The sequence below is a fragment of the Adiantum capillus-veneris genome, chromosome 13, assembly GCF_014529385.1.
Source record: "Adiantum capillus-veneris isolate H3 chromosome 13, ASM1452938v2, whole genome shotgun sequence".
Classification (NCBI taxonomy): domain Eukaryota; kingdom Viridiplantae; phylum Streptophyta; class Polypodiopsida; order Polypodiales; family Pteridaceae; genus Adiantum; species Adiantum capillus-veneris.
Window position 1 is genome coordinate 57,653,224 of NC_140943.1, and position 21,457 is coordinate 57,674,680.

General features: G+C 45.3%; 1 protein-coding gene across 3 annotated transcripts in view; it reads left to right on the plus strand.

The window, feature by feature from the left end:
• Positions 1–21,457, plus strand: part of LOC147444061 (putative 3,4-dihydroxy-2-butanone kinase) — a 95,412-nt gene that overhangs the window by 15,361 nt on the left and 58,594 nt on the right. For 2 of the 3 annotated variants that reach the window (XR_015190012.1, XM_086526795.1), the window contains exon 11: positions 13–144. The exons of the other annotated variant lie outside the window; for it this stretch is intronic. Coding sequence is in view for 1 of the 2 variants with exons in the window: in XM_086526795.1 (XP_086382921.1) it covers positions 13–144 (132 nt within the window). In the remaining variant the exon portion in view is untranslated. The remainder of the gene's footprint in view (positions 1–12; positions 145–21,457) is intronic. 3 annotated transcript variants of the gene reach the window in all.

Below are 21,457 nucleotides of genomic sequence, written 5' to 3' on the forward strand. Positions count from 1 at the left end.
TTTTGTAATTAGGTTGAAACATTGGATGAATCATGAAGTTCGTTTAGAGTTGTGGGCTTACCCATCTTTAATAGGGCCAATGGAAAAGAGAGAAAGGAGAACCCGGGGGGCGGGGGTTTACAACCTCCATGTAAACATATTAAGGTGTATTTTGATCCTTGAATTATGATCTGTGCAAGGTCTTTAACTATTTTAGGTATAACCTCTATATAATGATTAAGGTGCATTATGAAACAAGTAATTTTTTTTTATCGATCTAGCCCACACTGAAGGGATATGCAAGGAAGACCCTTGCATGGCATCCATTGGGTTAAATTGTGTACTATCATATTCTAACCCATGATGTGGGTTCAATAGTCTTGTGGCCACTCACCAATAGTCTCCTCAACAAGATCGTTTGGTGAGACACATACCACGACATCCCCACTAATGTCATCAGTGCCCGATAATGGGTGGCTGGATCCTACAAACGATCCTACAAACAAGATCGCACTGTAGCCAACTACACACGCGTCTTTGCCTCCAAAGCAAATGTAGAACTCTTTTGTATCATTCAAAATATCTCATCGCCCTTTCAGTGCCTCCCAATGCTTCTTGCGAGGATTCTTCACAAATCTGCTCACGATTCCCACTGCAAATGCATGAGTTGGAAGTGCCAATCATGGTGTACATCAAAGAACCAAACGCAGATAGAGGAACAATGCTAAGAGTGACTATGTAGGGGGTGTTTAAAAACTGAAGAGAGGAAAAGGGGAGGGCTACTTGTATAGGGGACTTATGGCTGCGAGATCCGGTGACCAACTGCCATCTAGTAAGTGAGTACCCATCCAGTAAGTACAATTTACACATTGTACACATAGAGTATTTGACATTGTTCTTGTTGTATCATATAAATGGTGATGCTTTTGACTTGGGAATTGGACAAACACGTTTCTCCAGCCTTAATCTATATGCTCGTGTTGCCGGTTGCTCACTGAATTGTAACAACTGTCAAACACGTGTACAAACTATTTATGCAAGAGGACTCCAAAGGTGGAAAACCTAATCTAATGGACTTCTCTAGACATGCACGACATGCGAACTAGCTCATAAAATTGTCGATACAAAATCTTCTAGGCTCTAAAACAGTGCTATGTACAAGATTGGCTCTAGAAGTCGATGTAGCACGGCCACGTTGCACATAGAGCCATGTGCACGTCACATCCACCCCTACTTATGGTTTGGTAAAGGTATTGAGCTTTTTTTAATGAGGCTATTTGACCAGGATAGTCGACAATAAATTCTTCGTCCAAGCAGCTTTATGTGTTCCTCGATCATTGAACTTTAGGAAGTATTACTTCTCTTGCTTCATACTGTGCTTTTTATCAATGCGAGAGGACCTGTTTTGCCTCCATAAAATAGGCTTCGCCAACTATCCCTTGTTGTTTCTTGTTGGGAGTGCTCCGTGGAGCTTCACCCTTGAAACAATTTTAGCTGAGAATTATGAAATATGTTATGCATTGTCTAAGAAGGTGACAATGTAATTGCATGGAAACATCATGTAATGTGCAACGGAAGTGATTGATGGTGAATGCTCAGGATGAGTTCTCAGTGTGTACTCAAGGTTCCTTTTACTTCGTGAGAGATGTGCAAAGACTAGAAAGAGAAGAGGATATTGAATGATGGTTCTGTGAGTGATAGAGAGAGAAGAAGACTAACACCCGGTGGGGTCCCAAACTCCCCTCCAAGGGCTCCCCTCTCTATCGCTAGAGAGGTATTTGCTTCTTCTTCTTCTTCTCCTCTATCGCTAGAGAGGTATTTGCTTTAGATTGCACAAATGCTGATACGATGGTCCTAAATGTTGAGATGCTGATGGGATCTTGCTGTAGTGCTTGGTTTTGGGAGGCTAAGTACTAAATGCAAAAACTCTAGAAGACCAAATGGAATCTGCATGTAACGACGAGGCTATGGACTAATCTGCTGTGGCTAATGTCGAGGGTGCTGATGACGATGGCGGAAATGGGCTGAAAATTGAAAATGTTCACTTGATTTGAGGCTGATTTGAAAACGCTAGATGGTAGGGGCTGAAATCTGCAACTTCATCGCAATGGGTGCTGAGATCTTGTCACGTGCGCACTTCACTTACGTTATGTGGACATGCTTTTGCTATAGTCTAGCATGAGTCTTAGCTTAGGATTGAGCGTGGCACCTTTTTTAGCCTCTAGCAGGACGTGCATGCCCAGGCCGGTCATAGTTGCATACCCTCTCGTCATAGTTGCATACCCTCTCTTGCTCAATACAACATTTCAGCACGCAAGCATTTTACCGCGTGAACCAGCCCTTAGGGCCTTATTATTTGGCCTTATTATTTGACAAGTCAATTTCAGCCAATTAATTCCCTGGTCGTGGGCTGGCCCTTCTGACTGCTCGACCCAGCAAATTGCCCATTTATATGCAGCCAGAGGCAGCGCTTGAGAACCAGGAAGCAAGAAGAGGAAGAAGTCAGCGTTTCCTTAGATTCCCTCAGCGTTTTCCAAGCAGCATAACCAGCGTTTCAGCCCTGTTTGGCCAGTGTTTCCAGCAAGGTCTATCAGCGTTTGCAGTAAGAACAGCCAGGGATCTCAGTCCTTTGATCTTTGCAGATTTCAGCCCTTAGCCTTGCGAGAACACGCAACATTGGTTGCAGATCCTCGCCGTATGAGCCTAGCACAAACCAGCAGTGTTTTGCAGATTCAACACAACCCAGCCAGCGTTTTTGCTTTTCAGCCTCAGCATGACCTTGTCGATGACATCCTCGTCTTCGACATAGTATTCGGAGGACCAGCATGACCTTGTTGTCGACCTCCCCGTCTTCGACATAGAACCCACAGTACCTTGCACGACCTTGTCGTCGACATCATCGTCGCCGACATAGACCTCGTCGTGGACATAGACCATCAGTACCTCGTCGTCGACTTCACCGTCTTCGACATAGACCTGCCGAACCTCGTCGTCGACTTCACCGTCTTCGACATAGACCCGCCGAACCTCGTCTTCGACTTCACCGTCTTCGACATAGTCTCCATCAGTAACATGTCGGCGACATCATCGTCATCGACATAGATCTCAGTAGCCAGTACCCATTAGCATGAGCATCTCAGCATCTAGTCATTGTATGAGCATTTGTTTGAGAGTAAAGAAAGTACTTGCTCTGGCAACAGAGCAAGGGGGTCCTTGAGGGTTGGGACCTGACATCCCTATGTCGTCTCTTTTTTCTCTCTCGTCTCTCTCTTTCTTTCAGTTCAGTTCTTTCAAGTGAAGTAAAGTATCCCTTGTGACTTTATAAGTTGGGAAGGGTTAGGAAACTGAACCATAAGGGGCATAGTGGACACATGGCCGAAGGAGAGTCGCCTGTTAGCCAACTCACCACTCCAGAAGCTGAGGGGCGCCCGAAAGAGGGAAGGGGCCGAGTTTTTCATTTGTGAGTGTATTTTCAGGCCTTGGAGCTTTAATGGAAATCTTGCCTTCTCCCTTGTCTCATGTACTGCGGCGATTCTACTCTCGTGCATCTCTCTCCCCCTTACACATATGGTAATGCCCCACTAGTTGGGCTCCTCAGATGACTATGTAGAGTCTTGTGGGTTTTATGCACGTTTGCCAAGGCAAGAGCCTTTTGAATAGGAACCAAATTAGCTAATTGCTAATTCCCCACACCTACGCATAGTTCCATCGCGATAGATTGCGAAACAGTAGAGTTTCATTGCGTGAAAAACCGTCCAAATCAAAGGGGAAGTGTCTCGTTGTGTGTCGGAGCTCTTGAGACACTTATAGACGCGTTTGCTCCGCGCAAAATGATTCAAAACAGAGAATTACAGCTTGCTACGTTTATTTGCAGGTTTAAGGTTTTGCACCTAAATTGCAAGATAACACCAGGGAAGCCTTGGAGTGGTTACACAGGAGTTTGGGCACTTGTCAGTGAACAAAACAGAAAATTAGAGCACGTTGAAACTCACTTGCAGCTCACCGGAAAGCTTCTAAAATGCAAGGGAAACCGTCGTAAACTTACAGGGATTTTGTTGGTGTTATGTTGCCAAAATTGGGTCGAAAACCTGCAATTTTAGAACTTGACAAGTTTGGATAGCTTGGTGAGAGTTTTGTCCAAGTGTTTGGATCGTCTCTTACCAATTGAATAAAGAAATACCAAAAGGGACGCTAGTCTTTGGGGCCTATAGGGTGTCAGTCTTTGTGAGCGCAGTGACAATCTAGTTGCTGTGAACGCATTTGTGTTCTCTTTTCTTCTGAATCCTCTATATGAAATTAAGAGGTAATTGAATTAGTACCGCCTTCCTTCAAAAAGATCGTCCGAAACGAGGATACTGGCAAAAAGGTATCCCAAAACCTTTGGCAATAGTCATCCAAAGTGTCTTCCTTCTTCATTCTCAAAAGATACCAAGCTATGGTGACATCTTCTTCTTCATCACCAAGTTGTGATGACATCTTCTTCATATTCTTCTTTTAACCATGGTGAAGTAAAAATTCTCTTGAATTTTATCCACTTCTTAGGTTCTTCCCTATGCAACAATATCCGCCCTGTCTGTGCGTTTCCTTTCAGATAAGATGCCGCCCTTCGTATCTTGGAGCGTTCTGAAAAACGACCTCTCGAAAAGGCGATCTCAAACTGCTGTATGAATTCAAGGGCTCGATGGGTGTTGTGGTAGCCCGAAAATGTGTGAAACTTGATTGCCTGACCCCCATCCTTGAACTCCTTGGTTTTCTTATTCTTTTTCTCACTGACTGAACTATCAGAAGAAGACTAACATCTTTTCTTTTGGTCTGCTAGATTGCTTTCTGTGCTTTCTAGACTTTGTCCTAGATCTGCTTTTCTTGCTTTTCCGCTTTTTTCCATCCTCTATGGAACTAGAAGACGATGAATATCTGAACTCTCTGAAGATGAAGAAAAATTTGGGTCATCCTCAGCAAACACGCTTCTTGGATTTGCTAGCCAACTCGAAAGTCGATCTCCATTTCAAATATCCGAGGTAATCCATTGATTTTCTCCTCTTCCAAGCGTGCTTCATGCTTTTCACAACTTGGTTTGTCTTCTTTTCAAGAGCTTCATCAAACTCTTTTTCTGAGTACAGGTTTTACTTTTTTGCACTCGGCTTAACTTTCTGCTTCATTAACGACTTGAAAGGAGAATGGATGGCCTCGCGCAATCTGGAGTGAACCTCCTCAAGCGAGTAATCCTTTAGGTGATTCACATATTTCGGGTCCTTGAAGTACTTGATCAATCTTTTCATGCATGTGTCAAGTTGCAGTTGACGTTTGTGCTCCGCTTTGTTGAGAGTCCTTGTCGAAAATTTGCCAAAATCTCTCGACTCCTCAGAAACAAACTTATGCCTTTTAAAATCGCCGTTGATTTTCTCTGTGTGCAACGAGATGGCACCACGTGCCAATAGAAAAGAACGAACTGAACAGACTTTAGACGTTTCAAAACAAGTGAACTGAAAGAGAGATACTTCATACAAGACACGGAGTGGTGTAGTTTCACCCTCGGAGTGCACTTGCTGCAAACTGTGTCGCCCCTTTCGGTATTTCTTTATATTGCTTCAACGAGATACAACACTGGCGGCTCTGCTCTGCATCTCCCGCGGGTAGAATGCCAGAGGGTGTCCTTAGTACATTTTTAAAGGCCCTTGGTCTATCCAAAAGTATCTCACATGAAAAGCGTTAGTTCTAAAGGCATTTGGTCGAAAAGGAAGCACCGTGCTTTAGTTTAGGGTTTACGTCCCTCCGTCCGATTGCAGGTTGGCTAGGGTTAGTAGGCTCAAGGAGTCCTAACCCTCTTGGTGTTCAGTGGTTGACATGTCAGGTGCAGCGGAAGAGAATAAGGATTTGCTCGGATCTAGTACTTTGCACACAAACACAAGGGACACTTTACTTCTCTTGAAAGAACTGAACTGAACTGAAAGAAAGAGAGACAAGATAGAGAAAAGAGACGACACAGGGATGTCGGGTCTCAACCCTCAAGAGCCCCCTTGCTCTGTTGCCAGAGCAAGTACTTTCTTTATTCTTGCACAATGCTACTACAATGATGTTGATGCTAATGGGTACTGATGCTATTGATGATGGGTATTGATGCTATTGATGATGGGTATTGAATTGATGCTACTGGTGCTTGGAGCTATTGGGTATTGATGGGTACTGAGGAACTGAGAGGTTATATGCCAACGACGGTGATGTCGATGACGAGGTACTGATGGGTTTGTGTCGATGACGATGACATTGACGACGGGTACTGCGGGTTCTATGTCGAAGACGGGGAGGTTGATGATGAGGTCTATGTCAAAGACGATGAAGTCGACGATGAGGTACTAGGGTCTTTGTCGACGACGATGAAGTCGAGGATAGTTCTGTGTCGAAGACGGTTCTGTGTCGGCGACGATGAAGTCAGCGACAAGGCTATGGCTGGAACACTGCGGTAGATGCGGGACTGCTGTCGAGGGTACGACGAGGTACTAATGGCTGAAATCTGAACACAAACGCTGGCTGGCTGATGTGCTGCAAGGCGGTGCGGAGGTATTGTGATCAACTCTCTGCAAAAATGCTGGAGCACCAGACGGTGATGGGGTGAGAGCTGTCTATTTGGAAACGCTGGCTGGCTGCTGGAAAATGCTGGTTCTACTGTGCTGAATTCTGAAAACTCTGGTGATGCTACTGGCTGAAAACGCTGAGAGGCTGGCTGCAGCGCCGAGAGAGAGGGCTCCCCAAAACGCTGGCTGATGTTGGCGCTCACTCCTCTGCTCTTTCTGGCTGAGATCGCTGTCCCCTTTATAGGTGGCGCAGGCTGGGTAGAGCAGGCTTAGGAGAAGTCCACGATTCAATTAAATTACCCCTAAGTTCACTTAATAAATTAAATGTCCACTTAAGCATGGGTTCACCCGGTCAAACGCCTACATGCTGAAATTGCTTTACTGTGCAAGAGAGGGTAATGCAACTACGACCGTCATGGACATGCACGTCCTACTAGAGGCTCACAAAGTGCCAAGCTCAGTCCTACGCTAAGACTGACGCTAGACCATGGCAAAAGCGTGCCCACGCGGCGCCAATGAAGTGCGCACGTGACATGACACGTCAGCAGTTTGTGGCATCCCCCCTTCTTGAAAGAAGAGTAATCGTTTGCGATTGTATCTACAAAACAATTCAAGTTAGATAAAAAATATTCGAGGGTCAATCCCGAGGGTCATTCAATTTTTTCATTCCATATCGGAGATCTTGATATTCTGGCATAGCAAAATTAGACATCATACCCAAATCTCATTGATTTTTAGAGGGGTGTCTCAATGTACTAAAGTTACATACTCGGGCAATCTCACCCAACTAGGAATATTTAGTGGTTGACACATCACAATGCAACAAGATGATTACAGATGCATGTTACAGAACTTTGAAACATGCAGTCGCCGTTGACTAGATCGTCGTATGATGGAAGCTCTAGATGGATCCTTGTCTCTACAACAAATATGGTTGCGAATGTAGGCTCACAATGTGTGCACTCCCGCGGTGGTTGCCTCGGATTGGAACCCTTTGGCTCTGGATTGATGGTCACCGATTGCTAAGAAGATGCAGATGGTGTGGACCTGATGTGTTGCCAAAGATGTGTAGAGATCGATGGCAATGCAATGGCTCTTCTAGAATGATGGAATTCTCCAAGGAGATGGGAGAGACGGTTGTGCTAACAATGCAAAGACTCTAAAGCTGATAGGCTGATCGGGATGGCACCTTTCTTTCTCCTCATAGGCAATCTTCATACTCTCAATCAACATCTTCATGTTTCTGTGCATGTCTTCACTGATGCGATCTATCATGTCGAAGAATTTATGACCGCAAATATCTATGCAAGGATATCTTTATGTCTAGGTGATTGAGTGCGCACACCAAGGCAACTACTCTCTCACAAGTGCACCACGACTGTAACCCCCCGGTATACAATGTTTGCATTTCTTACGCTCAAGAATTTATGACTGCAAATATCCATGCTAGGATATCTTGATTTCGAGGTGATCGAGCGCATAACGACGGTGGCAAAGGCGGTTGCACTGGATCAAGGTCAAACGTTTGTACCATGTTCCTTAAAACCCTCCCAATTGGAACAGAAGGCTAAGTAGGTTGTTGGGCTCTTGTACTTTCTGGTGCCGGAGGAGGTGGTATTGCCTGAGGCATCAAAGGGGGCAACATGTAATTCACGAACTGTTGAAAACTTTACAGAATTGGGAGATTTTGTTGAGGAGGGCACAAAAAAGTGTGTCACGGAGCTCGTCAAGGAGAAACTACAGGTACTTTGTAGACTCCAGAAACGCCATCTTGCTTTGTCTTTTCTTGGAAGGACCAGTATGCTTTCAGAAAATCACCTGATTGAAGCTTTGATACCACTATAACGAGATGGCACCACATGCCAACGGAAAAGAAAAGACTGAGCAGACTTTAGACGCCTCAAAACAATTGAGCTGAAAGAGAGGCACTTCACGAGACACAGAGTGGTGTAGTTCCATCCCCAGAGTGCATTGGCTCCAGACTGTGGCGCCCTTTTCGGTATTTCTTTATATTGCTTTAACGAGGCACAACATTGGCGGCTCTGTTTTGCATCTCCCGCGGGTAGAATGTCAAAGAGTGAGCCCTTAGTACATATTTACAGGCCTTTGGCCTATCCAAAAGCATTTGACATTTCTTTATATTGCTTTAACGAGGTACAACATTGGCGGCTCTGTTTTGCATCTCCCGCGTGTAGAATGTCAAAGAGTGAGCCTTAGTACATATTTACAGGCCTTTGGCCTATCCAAAAGCATCTGACATGAAAAGTGTTAGTTCTAAAAGCATCTGGTCAAGCTAGCATCCTGCTTTATTTTAGGGCTCAGGCCCCTCGGCCGGGAACTGCAAGTTGGCTCAAGGAGTCCTAGTCCTCTTGGTGGTCTTCAGTGGTTGATTCCTCAGCAGTTTGTGACACTGTTTCTCTACTGGGATTTTGCTTTTTTTCATCTCCCGCAGACAAGTAGTCAGAGGGGTGTCGTCTCCGTCGGATTTTTTGCGAGAACCCACGTGTGCTGTAGAAAGATTGGATCCTCCGTAGAAGAAGATAGAGAGAGAAGAGGAGAATCGATAGGGAACAACGAAGTTCCGTCCCCAGATGCATTTGCCCCAAAAACTGGTGCCCCTTTCCGGTTTTTCTTTATTATTTCTTTGCAAAGGTACGACCCCTTGAGGGTCGAGCTCTCTCCGAGATTGCCTCCAGATGCTCTACGGAAGAGTGGCTGTCAGGACACTTTAAACAATACAAGGGATGCCCAAAAGCAGAGCCCCAAAAGCTCTAGTCCAGAAGCACTTGCACCAAAAGCATCTGCTCCCAATCTTGCGCTGAGAATTGCCAAAACCAGCCAACGTGAATTATAGAACTCCGTATAGTAGTGCCACGTCAACAATCAGTGCAATTTTCAAAAATTTGGGCTAGTTTTTACGCTTCGCCTTTTTTAGGTGCTCTTCAAGCTGGTAGGGGTTAGGTTTTTTAAACTCAATCCCCTAGGCCAAATATTTTGATCCATGTATCTTCTCGGTTAGAGTTTTTAACTCTAATCCCTTGTCCTCTCTACTAGTCCTTCCAGTTGGGCGTGCCATGTTACAAAGTTGTGACAAGGACTTCTTAGATTCTCTTCAATTTTGAGCTCTACCTTTAGGCTTTTGGATCTTTAGCAGTGTCTATTCCTGAAGTGTATTTTGAATCAGCGGGTTGAATCTAGTGCGGTTCGTGTTTCACGAGAGGGGAGCCACTCCTTACCTTTGTCACATATTACCTAGAGTGTATTAAGTCATCAATTTCTCTCTGAGATATTAGGGGTATTGATAGGCTTACTGTACTCTGTGGAATGACTTTATGAAAAGATGTACACTAAATTGGAAATTTCCTAGATTGAATTTGTGTACATGTGCTCTCTTTCATGTGTGTATTGTTAAAGTATATGTTGGAAAGATGAAATGTTTGTAGCATTTCGTTTGATGAATGATGCGATGAATTTAGTGCATTTAGACATCCGTTAGAGATCGGTGAGATATGGATGTTGTCACAAATTGCTGACGTGTCAAGCCATTGAAGAATGGAGCCAACTTGTACATCTCGGCCGAGCGTGCTTTCGCTTTGAGCTGAATGTCTCGAGAGGGACAACCCTACTTGAGGACGCCACTTCTGGTCCAGACCGCTTGTTTAGCAGCAGTCCCCCGTGGGCTCACCAGTTTTGATATTGGCAGACGATGGGATTTCTTCGACTATAACTTAACCCGCTTCCTCGATGACCCTTCTCTGGGCCTTGAGGCCGCTTGCTTTTGGGTTCATGTCCTCTTTCTAGCAGCTCGAGGCACGGAGGCTCTAGATACAATGGTAGGTTTCTCCTTTGCGTTGTGCGGTAGAGATCACACAAAGTGGACCTTGCACATAGTTCTTGATTGGCTCCAGGTCTAGGCTGTTGAGTTCTCTCACCACACAGGGAACTTGGGGGTGAGAGATTTGGTATAGAGACTTTGGCCTCTAGCCATGTTCAGCGTGACGCCATCGGATGCAGCAGGATGTAGACACCTTGTGGTGCACTTGTTTACTGACACTCAGAGCCCCCCTTGCTATGTATTTGTACATGAGGACCCTATGGACTACACGCTCTGCTTGGGCCTGGGTGGGGCAATCACTTCAGATGCGCTTGTCTAGAGGTCGCTTGGATGCGGATTACTCCCCATCCAAACCAGCCTCGAAGATAGCAAGATTGGCTGCTGTTGCAGCATCGGTCTCCTCGCACTGATCCCATGAGGATTGTCTCATGGAATGTACAGGGTTTACGTGGGCCCCAATTTCAGCGTTAGAGGGGCCGCTTATGCCAAGAGATTCAGAGATGCCTTGTGAGTGTACAATTGATATTTAGGAGCATCATCTTTGTGAGTGTTTCGGCGATGTGGTCAAATTCTGTATGGACGTTATGAGACTTTTTGGTCAATTGCTTTTGGGCCTAGAGGCATTCAGGGAGGGGTATGTATGACTTGCGGATTCATGGCAGCAAGCCATTGTGGGCAGAGGTATTATTGTGCCAGGTAGGGCCCAATGGATGAGTATGCAGGTTCATGGTTGCCTCATGGGCTTCCTAAACATTTATGTGCACAATGTGGCAAGTGCACAAGCTGAGTTTTGGTCAAATATTGTAGAGTCTTTGCTGCATGCAGAGCAGTGGTGTGTTGGGAGAGACTTCAATGTGTTGGAGGACCCCTCAGACAGGATTGGAGGTGGTCATCTACTGTGCACGGGGCTGAGTTAGCAGCTTGGGAGCGGTTATGTATGACCTTGAGGATTTGTGATATATGGCAGCATGCAGGTTTTACGCGACCTCCGGACAGCCTATCTTTCTCTCGCTCTGACTGTAGAGTAGGAGGAGTGAATCTATCTTGGATAGATCGCTTCTAGGCGAGTGACCGTCTCTATGACATGGGAGGATCCGTGATCATTCTCGTGGGGACTTCTTTTTCACATCATGCGCCAATGATTCTTACTGTTACCGACAAACAACAGAGGAGTGGGAGTGTGATGCTGCACATCCTGAGAGGATCTTGCAGATACAGAGCTCAAAGAGCGAGTGGCAGCACTTTGGATAGAGAGCTTGGGCACTAGGGCACTCCTGCTAGTAGATTGGCCACCGGACTATTGAGCTTAGCCGCTTCTTCCTCCAGGAGTCTACATCTCAAATGCAGCAGGCTCGACACTAGCTGATCACCATTGAGGAGAGGCGCCATGAGTTTGCCTTTCTCTGAAAGACATCTCAATGGAACCAAGGTGTTCGACAGAGTTATTGGTGAGTTCTTTGAGACTGTGGGGCCTCGCCATGGGCGCACCAGTGTTAGCCAGTTGAGGAGATTTGATGGGTCAGCTGTTTGAGAGCTTGAGAATATGCGGGCAGCTGGTACTGACTTTTACCATGAGTTACTTTCAGTTGAGCCTCAGTCAGAGCGTCAGGGAGCATGCAAAGAGCAGGTTTGGGCACAGATGCCTTGCCTAGTTACTGAGGAGATGCGTCAGAGACTAGAGATGCCTCTCGAGCTAAAGGAGCTCCGTGAGGGCACTTCCCCAAGGTAGCTGCTCAGGGGAGGATGGTTTGACTCCCAGTTTTTTCTTAGAGTTCTGGTAGTTGCTTGGTTCCAATCTATGTAGCCCCTATCAGCACATCTTGCACTTGGGAGAGATGCTATACAGCTTGAGTGAGGATCTGATTTACTTGATTTCCGAGGAGGGATGTTCCTTGAATGGGATTCGACAGTGGTGACCCATCATTATTTTCAACTCAGCCTACAAAATCCTAGCGATGTCTCTGAGATTGAGAATTCAGCCACTACTTGAGAGCATTATACATAAGACTCAAAACATGTTTTGTCAAGGAGCGCATTATTCTTTACACCATCTTTACCTTCTGGGAGGCGTCGGCCCTCGCCCATCTCTGAGGAGAGAATCTTGTGATACTCCTCGACTTTGAGAAGGCTTATGACAGAGTTGACAGGGATTTCCTGGAGGGCACTCTATGCAAGATGGGCTTCTCAGATGCTTGGATCAAAGGGATGTCAGCTCTCTACAGATGTGTGCATAGTCAGGTGCTCTTGGCAGGGGGAAGAGGGGAACGCTTGCGCATTCGTTAGACAGGGTTACCCTCTTGCCCCCTTTCTTTTTCTCTTTTATGCTGAGGTGATGAGCAGATTTTAGACTTCATAGGACGTTGGTTTGTGTGGTCTAGAGCTCCCTATTAGGGGAGATGAGTTGCTTGACGCTGAGTTTGTTGACGACTCAAGCTTGTACTTGGAGGGCCATGAGGCCAATCTGCATAGGTGTGAGCATGAGGTGTTTTGCTATGCGTTAGGGGCACTGATCAACTGGAGGAAGACTGTGGCTTTGTGGGTCGGCAGTGCTCATACGCCTGATTGGTCGCCGGGCGAGGGCTTCAAGTGGCTCCCCCCAGGGACTTTTGTACAATATCTGGGCTGTCATTAGAAGGAAGTTGCTACATTGGAGTTCTGCACGGCTCTCTTTGGTTGGTAGAGTGGTAGTGGCCAACCAGGTGCTGTTGCCTACTATGTGGTACATCATGTCTTGTTGGATCTTCTCGAGTTCTTGTATCAGCCAACTGGAGAGGCTGATCAGGAATTTCTTGTGGTTAGGGCGCGATACCGAGTCAGCCAAGGCCAAAGTGTCCTTGAAATGTGGGCTTGGAAACTCCTTCTACACCTAGTGCAAGCTTTGAAGTGACATAATATATGTGTGTTTGGCTACTTTGAAAGACACCTGGAGATGAGGGCTGCTGGACTTTGGCTGTCCAACCTTTTGTATATATACCCCTCCTTTTTGTATATGCGTTATGCTATGTTGTAAAGGTATTGCAATGTACATTTTTGTATATTGAGTACTAGAAAGTGTGAAACTCTCACTCTCTCTCTCTCTCTCTCTCTCTCTCTCTACTTTGTGTAGCCATGGCTATTCAACAATTCAAGCCTCCATTAGAGCTCTCTCTCTCTCTCTCCCACAAGCCCAACAATTGGTATCAAAACCTACGGCCATTAGATTAGCAATTCCGAGCCCATCACTAACAACCCCTAATTACCCAAGTTTCATCCAGTTTGTACGAAGTTTAGCGCTTCTAATTGGCTTGCTTAATCAACAAAATTTGCAAGCTCTACTGCAAATTGATCCAATCGGGCTTCACGGATGCAGTCACAACGTCGAATAACCCTTCTCTGGGCACTCTATTTTCAGCCAAAACATAATTTCTTCATTGTTCTTTCATGAACGGCTGAAAATCGACTCTCCAATCTATCGACTCGGGCACCCTCAACTTGATCAGAGCCTGCGGATGCATTCCCCAGGCATGAGCGACCTCCCATACACTATCCACTAATTAAAAGGTGGGCATAGGAACTCCTTTTACACCTAGTGCAAGGTTTGAAGTGACACATAATATATATGTGTCTTTGGCTACTTTAAAAGACATGTGGAGATGAGAACTGCCGGACTTTGGCTGTCAAACCTTTTGTATATATACCCCTACTTTTTGTCTAAGAGTTATGCTATGCTGTAAGGTATTGCATTGTACATTTTTGTATATTGAGTATTGGAAAGTGTGAAACTCTCTCTCTCTCTCTACTGCGTGTAGCCATGGCTAATCAACAATTCAAGCCTCCATGAGAGCTCTTTCTCTCTCCCACAAGCCCAACAATTGGTATCGAAGCCTATGACCATTAGATTATCAATTCCGAGCCAATCACTAACAACCCCTAATTGCCCAAGTTTCAGTGAGTTTGTAGGAAGATTAGCGCCTCTAATTGACTTGCTTAATCATCAAAATTTGCAAGCTCTCTTGTAAATTGATCGAATCGGGCTTCACAGATGCATTCGCAACGTCAAATTACTCTTCTCTCGGCACTCTATTTTCAGCCAAAACAGAATTTCTTCATTGTTCTTTCATGAAGGGCTGAAAATCAACTCTCCAATCTCTCGACTTGATCGGAGCCTACCAATGCATTTCCCATGCTTGGGCGACAAAAGGTTTGACAGCCAATATCCGACAGCTCTCATCTCCAGGTGTCTTTCAAAGTAGCCAAACACACACATATATTATGTGTCACTTCAAAGCTTGCACCAGGTGTAGAAAGAGTTTCGATGTCCACCTTGGAAGGTTTGAAGTGACACATAATATATATGTGTGTTTGGCTACTTTGAAAGACACCTGGAGATGAGTGCTGTTGGATATTGGGTGTCAAACCTTTTGTATATATATACCCCTCCTTTTTGTATATGAGTTATGCTATTGTAAAGGTATTGCTTTGTACTTTTTTGTATATTGAGTATTGGAAAGTGTGAAAATCTCTCTCTCTCTCTCTCTCTCTCTCTCTCTCTCTCTCTCTATTGTGTGTAGACATGGCTATTCAACAATTCAAAACTCTATGAGAGCTCTTTCTCTCTTCCACAAGCCCAACAACTGGTATCAGATTAGCAATTCCGAGCCCATCACTAACAACCCCTAATTGCCCAAATTTCACTGAGTTTGTAGGAAGTTTAGCGCTTGTAATTGGCTTGCTTAATCAGTGAAATTTGCAAGCTCTATTGCAAATTGATCCAATCGGCCTTCTCGGATGCACACGCAACTTCGAATTACCCTTCTCTCGGTACTCTATTTTCAGCCAAAACAGAAATTTTTCATTGTTCTTTCATGAAATGGCTGAAAATCGACTCTCCAATCTCTCGACTCGGGCATCCTCAACTCGATCGGAACGTGCACATTCCCCAAGCCTGGGCGACCTGCCACACACTCCCTACTTCTCAAATTAGCCCCCCCATCATTTGACGACCCTTGTTGATACTGAAATTTTTCGACATCTTCTCAGAAAAAAACAGTTTTCAGCTAACAAGCTTGAGCGGCCAAGTAGTTCGAATGTCTCAAAGTGATCAAAGACGACCTAGCTTTGAGCTTCATAACTTCAAAAGACCAAGCTTTCGAGCTACTCAATTTCAAAGCGTCTTTAAGAATCCTTCGAGCTTCATACCTCTTTCTGACCTCACAAATTCCAAGCATTCCAAGGAAACGTCAAAGTCTTGTGACCAATCGAAGTTTGTAAGGCGAATTTCAAACTACGGCTAAACATCAAATCAAGGTAATTTTTTTCTTTTGAAATTGCCTCTTGTAAAAGGTCTTTCACAAAGTTTTTCGTGAAGAGTGACTTTACAATCGAAATTATGAAGGTCGCACCTGCACTATTTTCTTTGTAAAGTTGGGTAAGACACTGCCATAGAGAGAGTCTCTCTATCGATAAGACCAAGTCCCTGGCATTTTTTACGAGCACTTGCATTCAGGAAGAAAAAGGAATTTTAAAAGTTAATGGGGAGGGCTTCTATGCCTGGCAAACTAAGCTGAGGGATGTAATGAAGAAAACATTATGAGGCGTAATAAAAGCACCTCTTAGTGATCATGAAGGCACACAAACCAAGCCATCTATTGCACTCAATCAAGAAGCAGATGAACAGGCACTTGGCATCATAATTACTGCACTCCATGAAAATTATGTACGTTTTATAGATGAGTGTACACATGCGTACGAGGCTTGGCAAGTTGTGGAGAAGAATTTCGGAGCTAGAGCCAAACGGACTAAGGTTAACGTAGTAAGGCAACTTTATAAACTCACCATGCTCGGGGGAAGACATAGCTAGTTTGGTCAACAGACTTAAAAGCATGATCACACAATTGACCTACATCCAATGCAAAGTTGAAGAAGATGACAAAGTTATAGTCCTCCTTAGTGCACTTCCTTCCAACTATGACCATATTGTCACTATTCTTGAAGAAAAGGAGTCAACTCCAGCACTTCAAGATGTGGTAAGCTCGCTTCAGGCAGTGGAAAAGAAACAAAAAATTTCATCTACACCGAGAAGCGGAGCTTTTTTTTGGCAAGGAGAGGCGAATCATCCATAGATTTTACATCATCTTTCGACGTTCGAAAGTGCTACGACTGTGGTAGAATGGGACATGTAGCTAAGGATTGTTATATGAATAAATTTTGTAGCAATTGCAGTAAGAAGGGGCATCCTCCTTCGAGGTGCTATTCAAAGGATCAAGGTAGCAGTCCTACGAGGTGCTATTCAATGGATCAAGGTAGCAGCAACATCAACAATAAATGCAAGAAGCCAATGAATGGAGTAGTTCAGGTAGTCGAAGAAGAAGAAGCAGGGGAAGAAAGGGAGGTTTGTTTTGTTACAAATATACTTTGAAGATCCATTTCTACCTTCTCTAGTTCAAGGGGAGGTATTATTTGTCATCCTGTGTGGATAGTTCTTGTCATCCTTAGTGAATAGCGTCATCCTGTTTGGGTAAATGGGTTTTTCATTATGTATTACATGCCCAAGGGGAGGATTGAAAGGTAGGCATGGGAACTCCTACACCGAGTGCAAGCTTTGAAGTGACACATAATATATATGTGTGTTTGGCTACTTTGAAAGACACCTTGAGATTAGAGCTACCGGACTTTGGTTGTTAGACCTTTTGTATATATACCCCCCAGTTTTGTATATGAGTTATGCTATGTTGTAAAGGTATTGCATCGTACATTTTTGTATATTGAGTATTGGAAGTGTGAAACTCTCTCTCTCTCTCTCTCTCTCTCTCTCTCTCTCTCTCTCTCTCTATTGTGTGTAGCCATGGCTATTCAACAATTCAAGGCTCCATGAGAGCTCTTTCTCTCTCCCACAAGCCCAACAATCCTGGCAGGTCATCGCCTTACTATGTTCTCAGGGAGGGCTAGGGATCATCGATCCAACACGGCAGAGCAAAGCGCTCCTTGGGAAGTTGGTGGTGAAGGGGCTTCTTCCAGGTGAGTAGCACTTGAAGGAGGTGTTGCTACATCGGATTTGTGCACGAGTCTCGCATATCGGTGGTCGTTGGAGCCCGCCCATCAGGTGGATTTTTACAGAGATGCACCGAGTCTGCCTGAGCAGGAGTTGGGAGGACCGCTTTGCTGCGAGTCTGCTCAGGTTCTACCCACTTGCATGGAGGAGCGCTTGCGACAACCTCTAGTTTGGAACCCCATGGTTAGCACTGAGAGGGGTCACTTGGTTGGCAGCAGGTCTTAAGTTTCTTGGGGTCCCACGGTAGAGGGTCGAGCCTGCATGTTCGGTGATTGGCTACAGTGTGTAGACCTTCCTGAGGAGGTTCAAAGCATCCAGCTACGAGGCATGAGGGGGGTACAGAGCATGTGTCAGGATATTACAGAGGATACCAGCTAAGTGGCATACCCCTCTTTAGGTAGCAACTCCTAGATGGATGGCGGCCTTCACACGCTTGGAGGTCCTCATTGCCGTTAGGGCTTGCTCGGAGACAGTGCCCCCCATGTTTTTCAAGATTCAGGGGGAGTGTCGGCTTCACAGAGTCTTCGTAGAGGTACCACATGTTGCAGCGTGCTGTATTCAAAGGATTTGAGTTGTGGGAATCTGTGGGAGGACTTCTGTCATCGATCTTGATCCAACAGATCTTGAGTCGGGACTCTGGCGGCTTTGAGCTTGGGAGAGCCGCCCTATGGTATGAGTGTAGAGGGACTCATGAGAGTGGTTTTGGTCGGATCCTTTGTCTTCAACTGATCACCTAGGGATCCCTTTTTCCCAGCAGCTCGTTGCGGCGACACATATTGAGAGCACAGAGAGAGGCTGTCCTAGCTGCAACTCTTTCGCTGGCAAGAGGAGGGTCTCACAACTGAGTTTTTGTCAGGTTTTTGGGAGCGATTGTGGGACAGCAGGCAGGCGAGGAGAGTCACTATGTTTCAATGGTTGGTAGCGCACATGGCTACAACAGTTGGGAGCTGGTTGGTACACAACGGCTTCTCAACAACATGTGCAGCCTATGACCATCCTTTGGAGAGTAAGCGACATTGTTTGTGGGACTGGCCCATGGCACTGCAGGTTTGGCTTCGGGTTTTCAGGCTGATACCAACCCTTTCTACAACTTGACAGTACACTTCGGGTGTTGTAGCTTGGTTCACTCTCACGGGCCCAATCCTCCACTTCGAGTTGGCTTCCACCAACAGGATGATTGTGATCTAGGAGGGTCGACCTTCTCTACAACTTGCCACAGATCCCATCCCTCGGGAGTGGTGTAGCGACGAAGAGTCGTTTTGGGAGCTCACTCGCACTCTGGTTCATTTGGCGGGCCTGTAGCTTTCGCATCTTTGAGGCTCGGCGTGTTCCGCTGGCAGAGACTGTTAGGAAAATTTGGTTGGAGCTGATACACACACTCAAGGGTCAGTTTGAGAGACTTTAGGTGGGAGCCCGAGAGGCTTTCTTTGTCACAAACTATTGACGTGTCAAATAAGTAAAGAGTAGAGCCAACCTTCAGATCACGGCTGAGGGGCCTAAACCCTAAGAAGAACAAGTATCAAAAGAAGAAGTCCTACCAACTTATGGGGACCCCGTCCGATGGGGCCCTAGTGACATAAAGAAATTAAAATAAAGCAGGATCCACCAATACATAGCCCGGATTTTCCGCCGATTGTTGACGTGGTAGAACTTTACGGATTTCCGCGTTTCACGCAGACAGTGTTGACGTGGCTGATTTTCGCAAAATGTGTTGACAGTGCTGACGTGGCAGTTTTACGGATTTTTGCAAATCGCGTTGACAGATTTTGGGGCTTTTTGGACCAGTTGCTTTTGAGTTTGAAGCTTTTCACTGTAACTGCTTTTCAGGCCAAGGGCCTTTAAATATGAGATTAGGCTCATTCTCTGGCATGCTTCCTGGAGAAGGTGCAGAGCTTGGAGTACCAGCTTGTACTATGTTGATGCAATATAAAGAAATACCGAAAGGGGCGCCAAGGTTGGGGCCAATACTCTTTGGGGTGGAATTGCGCCACTCTGTGTCGCGTGTTGTCTATCTCTTTCTCAGTTCAATTGTTATTGAAGTGCTAAAAGTCTGTTCAGTCTGTTCTTTTCTATTGGCACGTGGTGCCTGCCTTGTGACATCTTGCGACTATGGTGCCGAGGGCCTTTCTTCACCATGGTTCAGGGTGCACCCAAATGGAACTACCGGCCACCAATGTGGCTTTCCCCCTCCCATCTTGTGATTTAGCCCCATTGTACATATTTTTTCTCATTGGGAGTCCCCCCATGTTTCCGCTGTAGTCCTCTCTTGTAGAGGTGATTTGTAGCCTTTGGGCCGTTATCATTAACTAATCGAAGGATCTTTTTCTTGCAAAAAAAAAAAATTCAAAACCTAAAAAGTCTCAAATCAGCATCATGGAATTTATGGATATGTGCCACCGTTGGAGATGTGATTGAAGAAGCCACAGGGGAAGTTGGAGGATCTTTTGGTCGTTTTTTTGATGTTTAGAGAATTCCATACTGCTACAAGTCTTGACCATGCAAGGATCCCCTTGTGCAAAATGAGTATTGCAAACTTACCATTGGGGCAACTTTCTACCCCCTTGTCGGTGCACACGCATGTGATGTCTGGTATACAATTGTTTGCTTTTTCCGACGCTCAAGGTGCAAAATTCCATGCGTAATAGAAGGCTGCAGTTCCATCAGTGGGAGGAGTGCTCCAAACATTACAAAGCACAACCTCAAACACAAGAGAGAGAAAACCTTTTGTTGCGGAGCACCTGCTTTGATACCAATGTTAGATGCAACGGAATTGAGAGAGAAGGTAGAATCAAGCAAGCACTCTTTCATTGTCCTTTGTTTTTTCCTTGCCTTAATGAATGTAACCTTGTGTTATTGATGGTTCCTTTTAGATGCGAGAGAGAGAGAGAGAGAGAGAGAGAGAGAGAGAGAGAGAGAGAGAGAGAGAGAGAGAGAGAGAGAGAGATGTTTTTAAATGTGGATGATAGGACATGCGGGATTGCCTGTTGGTATTTGGTTGGCAGTCACTGGTCATGACCCAACTCTTCAGCGTTGTACTTCAGAGCCTGAGTCTTTGAGGCATTGTCCTTTTGCACAGCCAGCGTGAATGGTAGTTTGTTGTTTGTTGATCAAAGTGGGCATCCACGATGGTTTCGTGACGTGGGGAGCAATTGCATGGCTTTTGAAATTTCCGGGGTGACACACCTTTTATTAGGGCTTGCGGATAGATCTGGTCTTCCTGCTTGCTACCTTGGGCTATAGATTGGGCACTCTATAGATGATCCCAAATGTAAGTCACCAACTGGATTTTTGCCAGCGAGACTATATATTCACCATCACGCATTGGATGATGTGGAAGGCTCGATGTGCCAAAATGATTTATAAGACCAAGCCGTTACAAACCAGTGAATCAGATACCATGTCTGGGACCTGGGTTGAAACTAGAAGTGCTACTAGCTGGAATTGTGTGGGGTATGCGTGATCAATGAATCCATCTTCTTGTGTACTCTGGATGTCGAGACAATATGGCCTGAATCCTCTGATGTAGTCTCCATTGATGCTGTGAAGCTCCCCTTCTTAGTCGTGGGTGTGTCGATCTCCCTATGAAGGTATATACAGATACCATGTCTGGGACCTGGGTTGAAACTAGAAGTGCTACTAGTTGGAATTGTGTGGGGTATGCGTGATCAATGAATCCATCCTCTTGTGTACTCTGGATGTCGAGACAATATGGCCCGAATCCTTTGATGTAGTCTCCATTGATGCTATGAAGCTCCCCTTCTTAGTCGTGGGTGTGTCGATCTTCCTAACTCCAATGCTCAATCAATGAGTACTGCAATTGTGGTTGCTCCTCTATTTGTCCAGTGTTTGGTGTGAAGAAATCAATAATCTGTCTTTGGGATTGTCTCTCTCCAAATCTCTTTAGTAAACTGTCTTTGTGTCTGTGTAACTCAAGCAAATAGATTCCAAGACATCTTTGGTCCTTACAGCTCATGATTGTGGAGAAAGGTCCGAAGCCTTCTCTGATTAGATAGTGGAAGCGATCCCGTATCTTGTAAAACA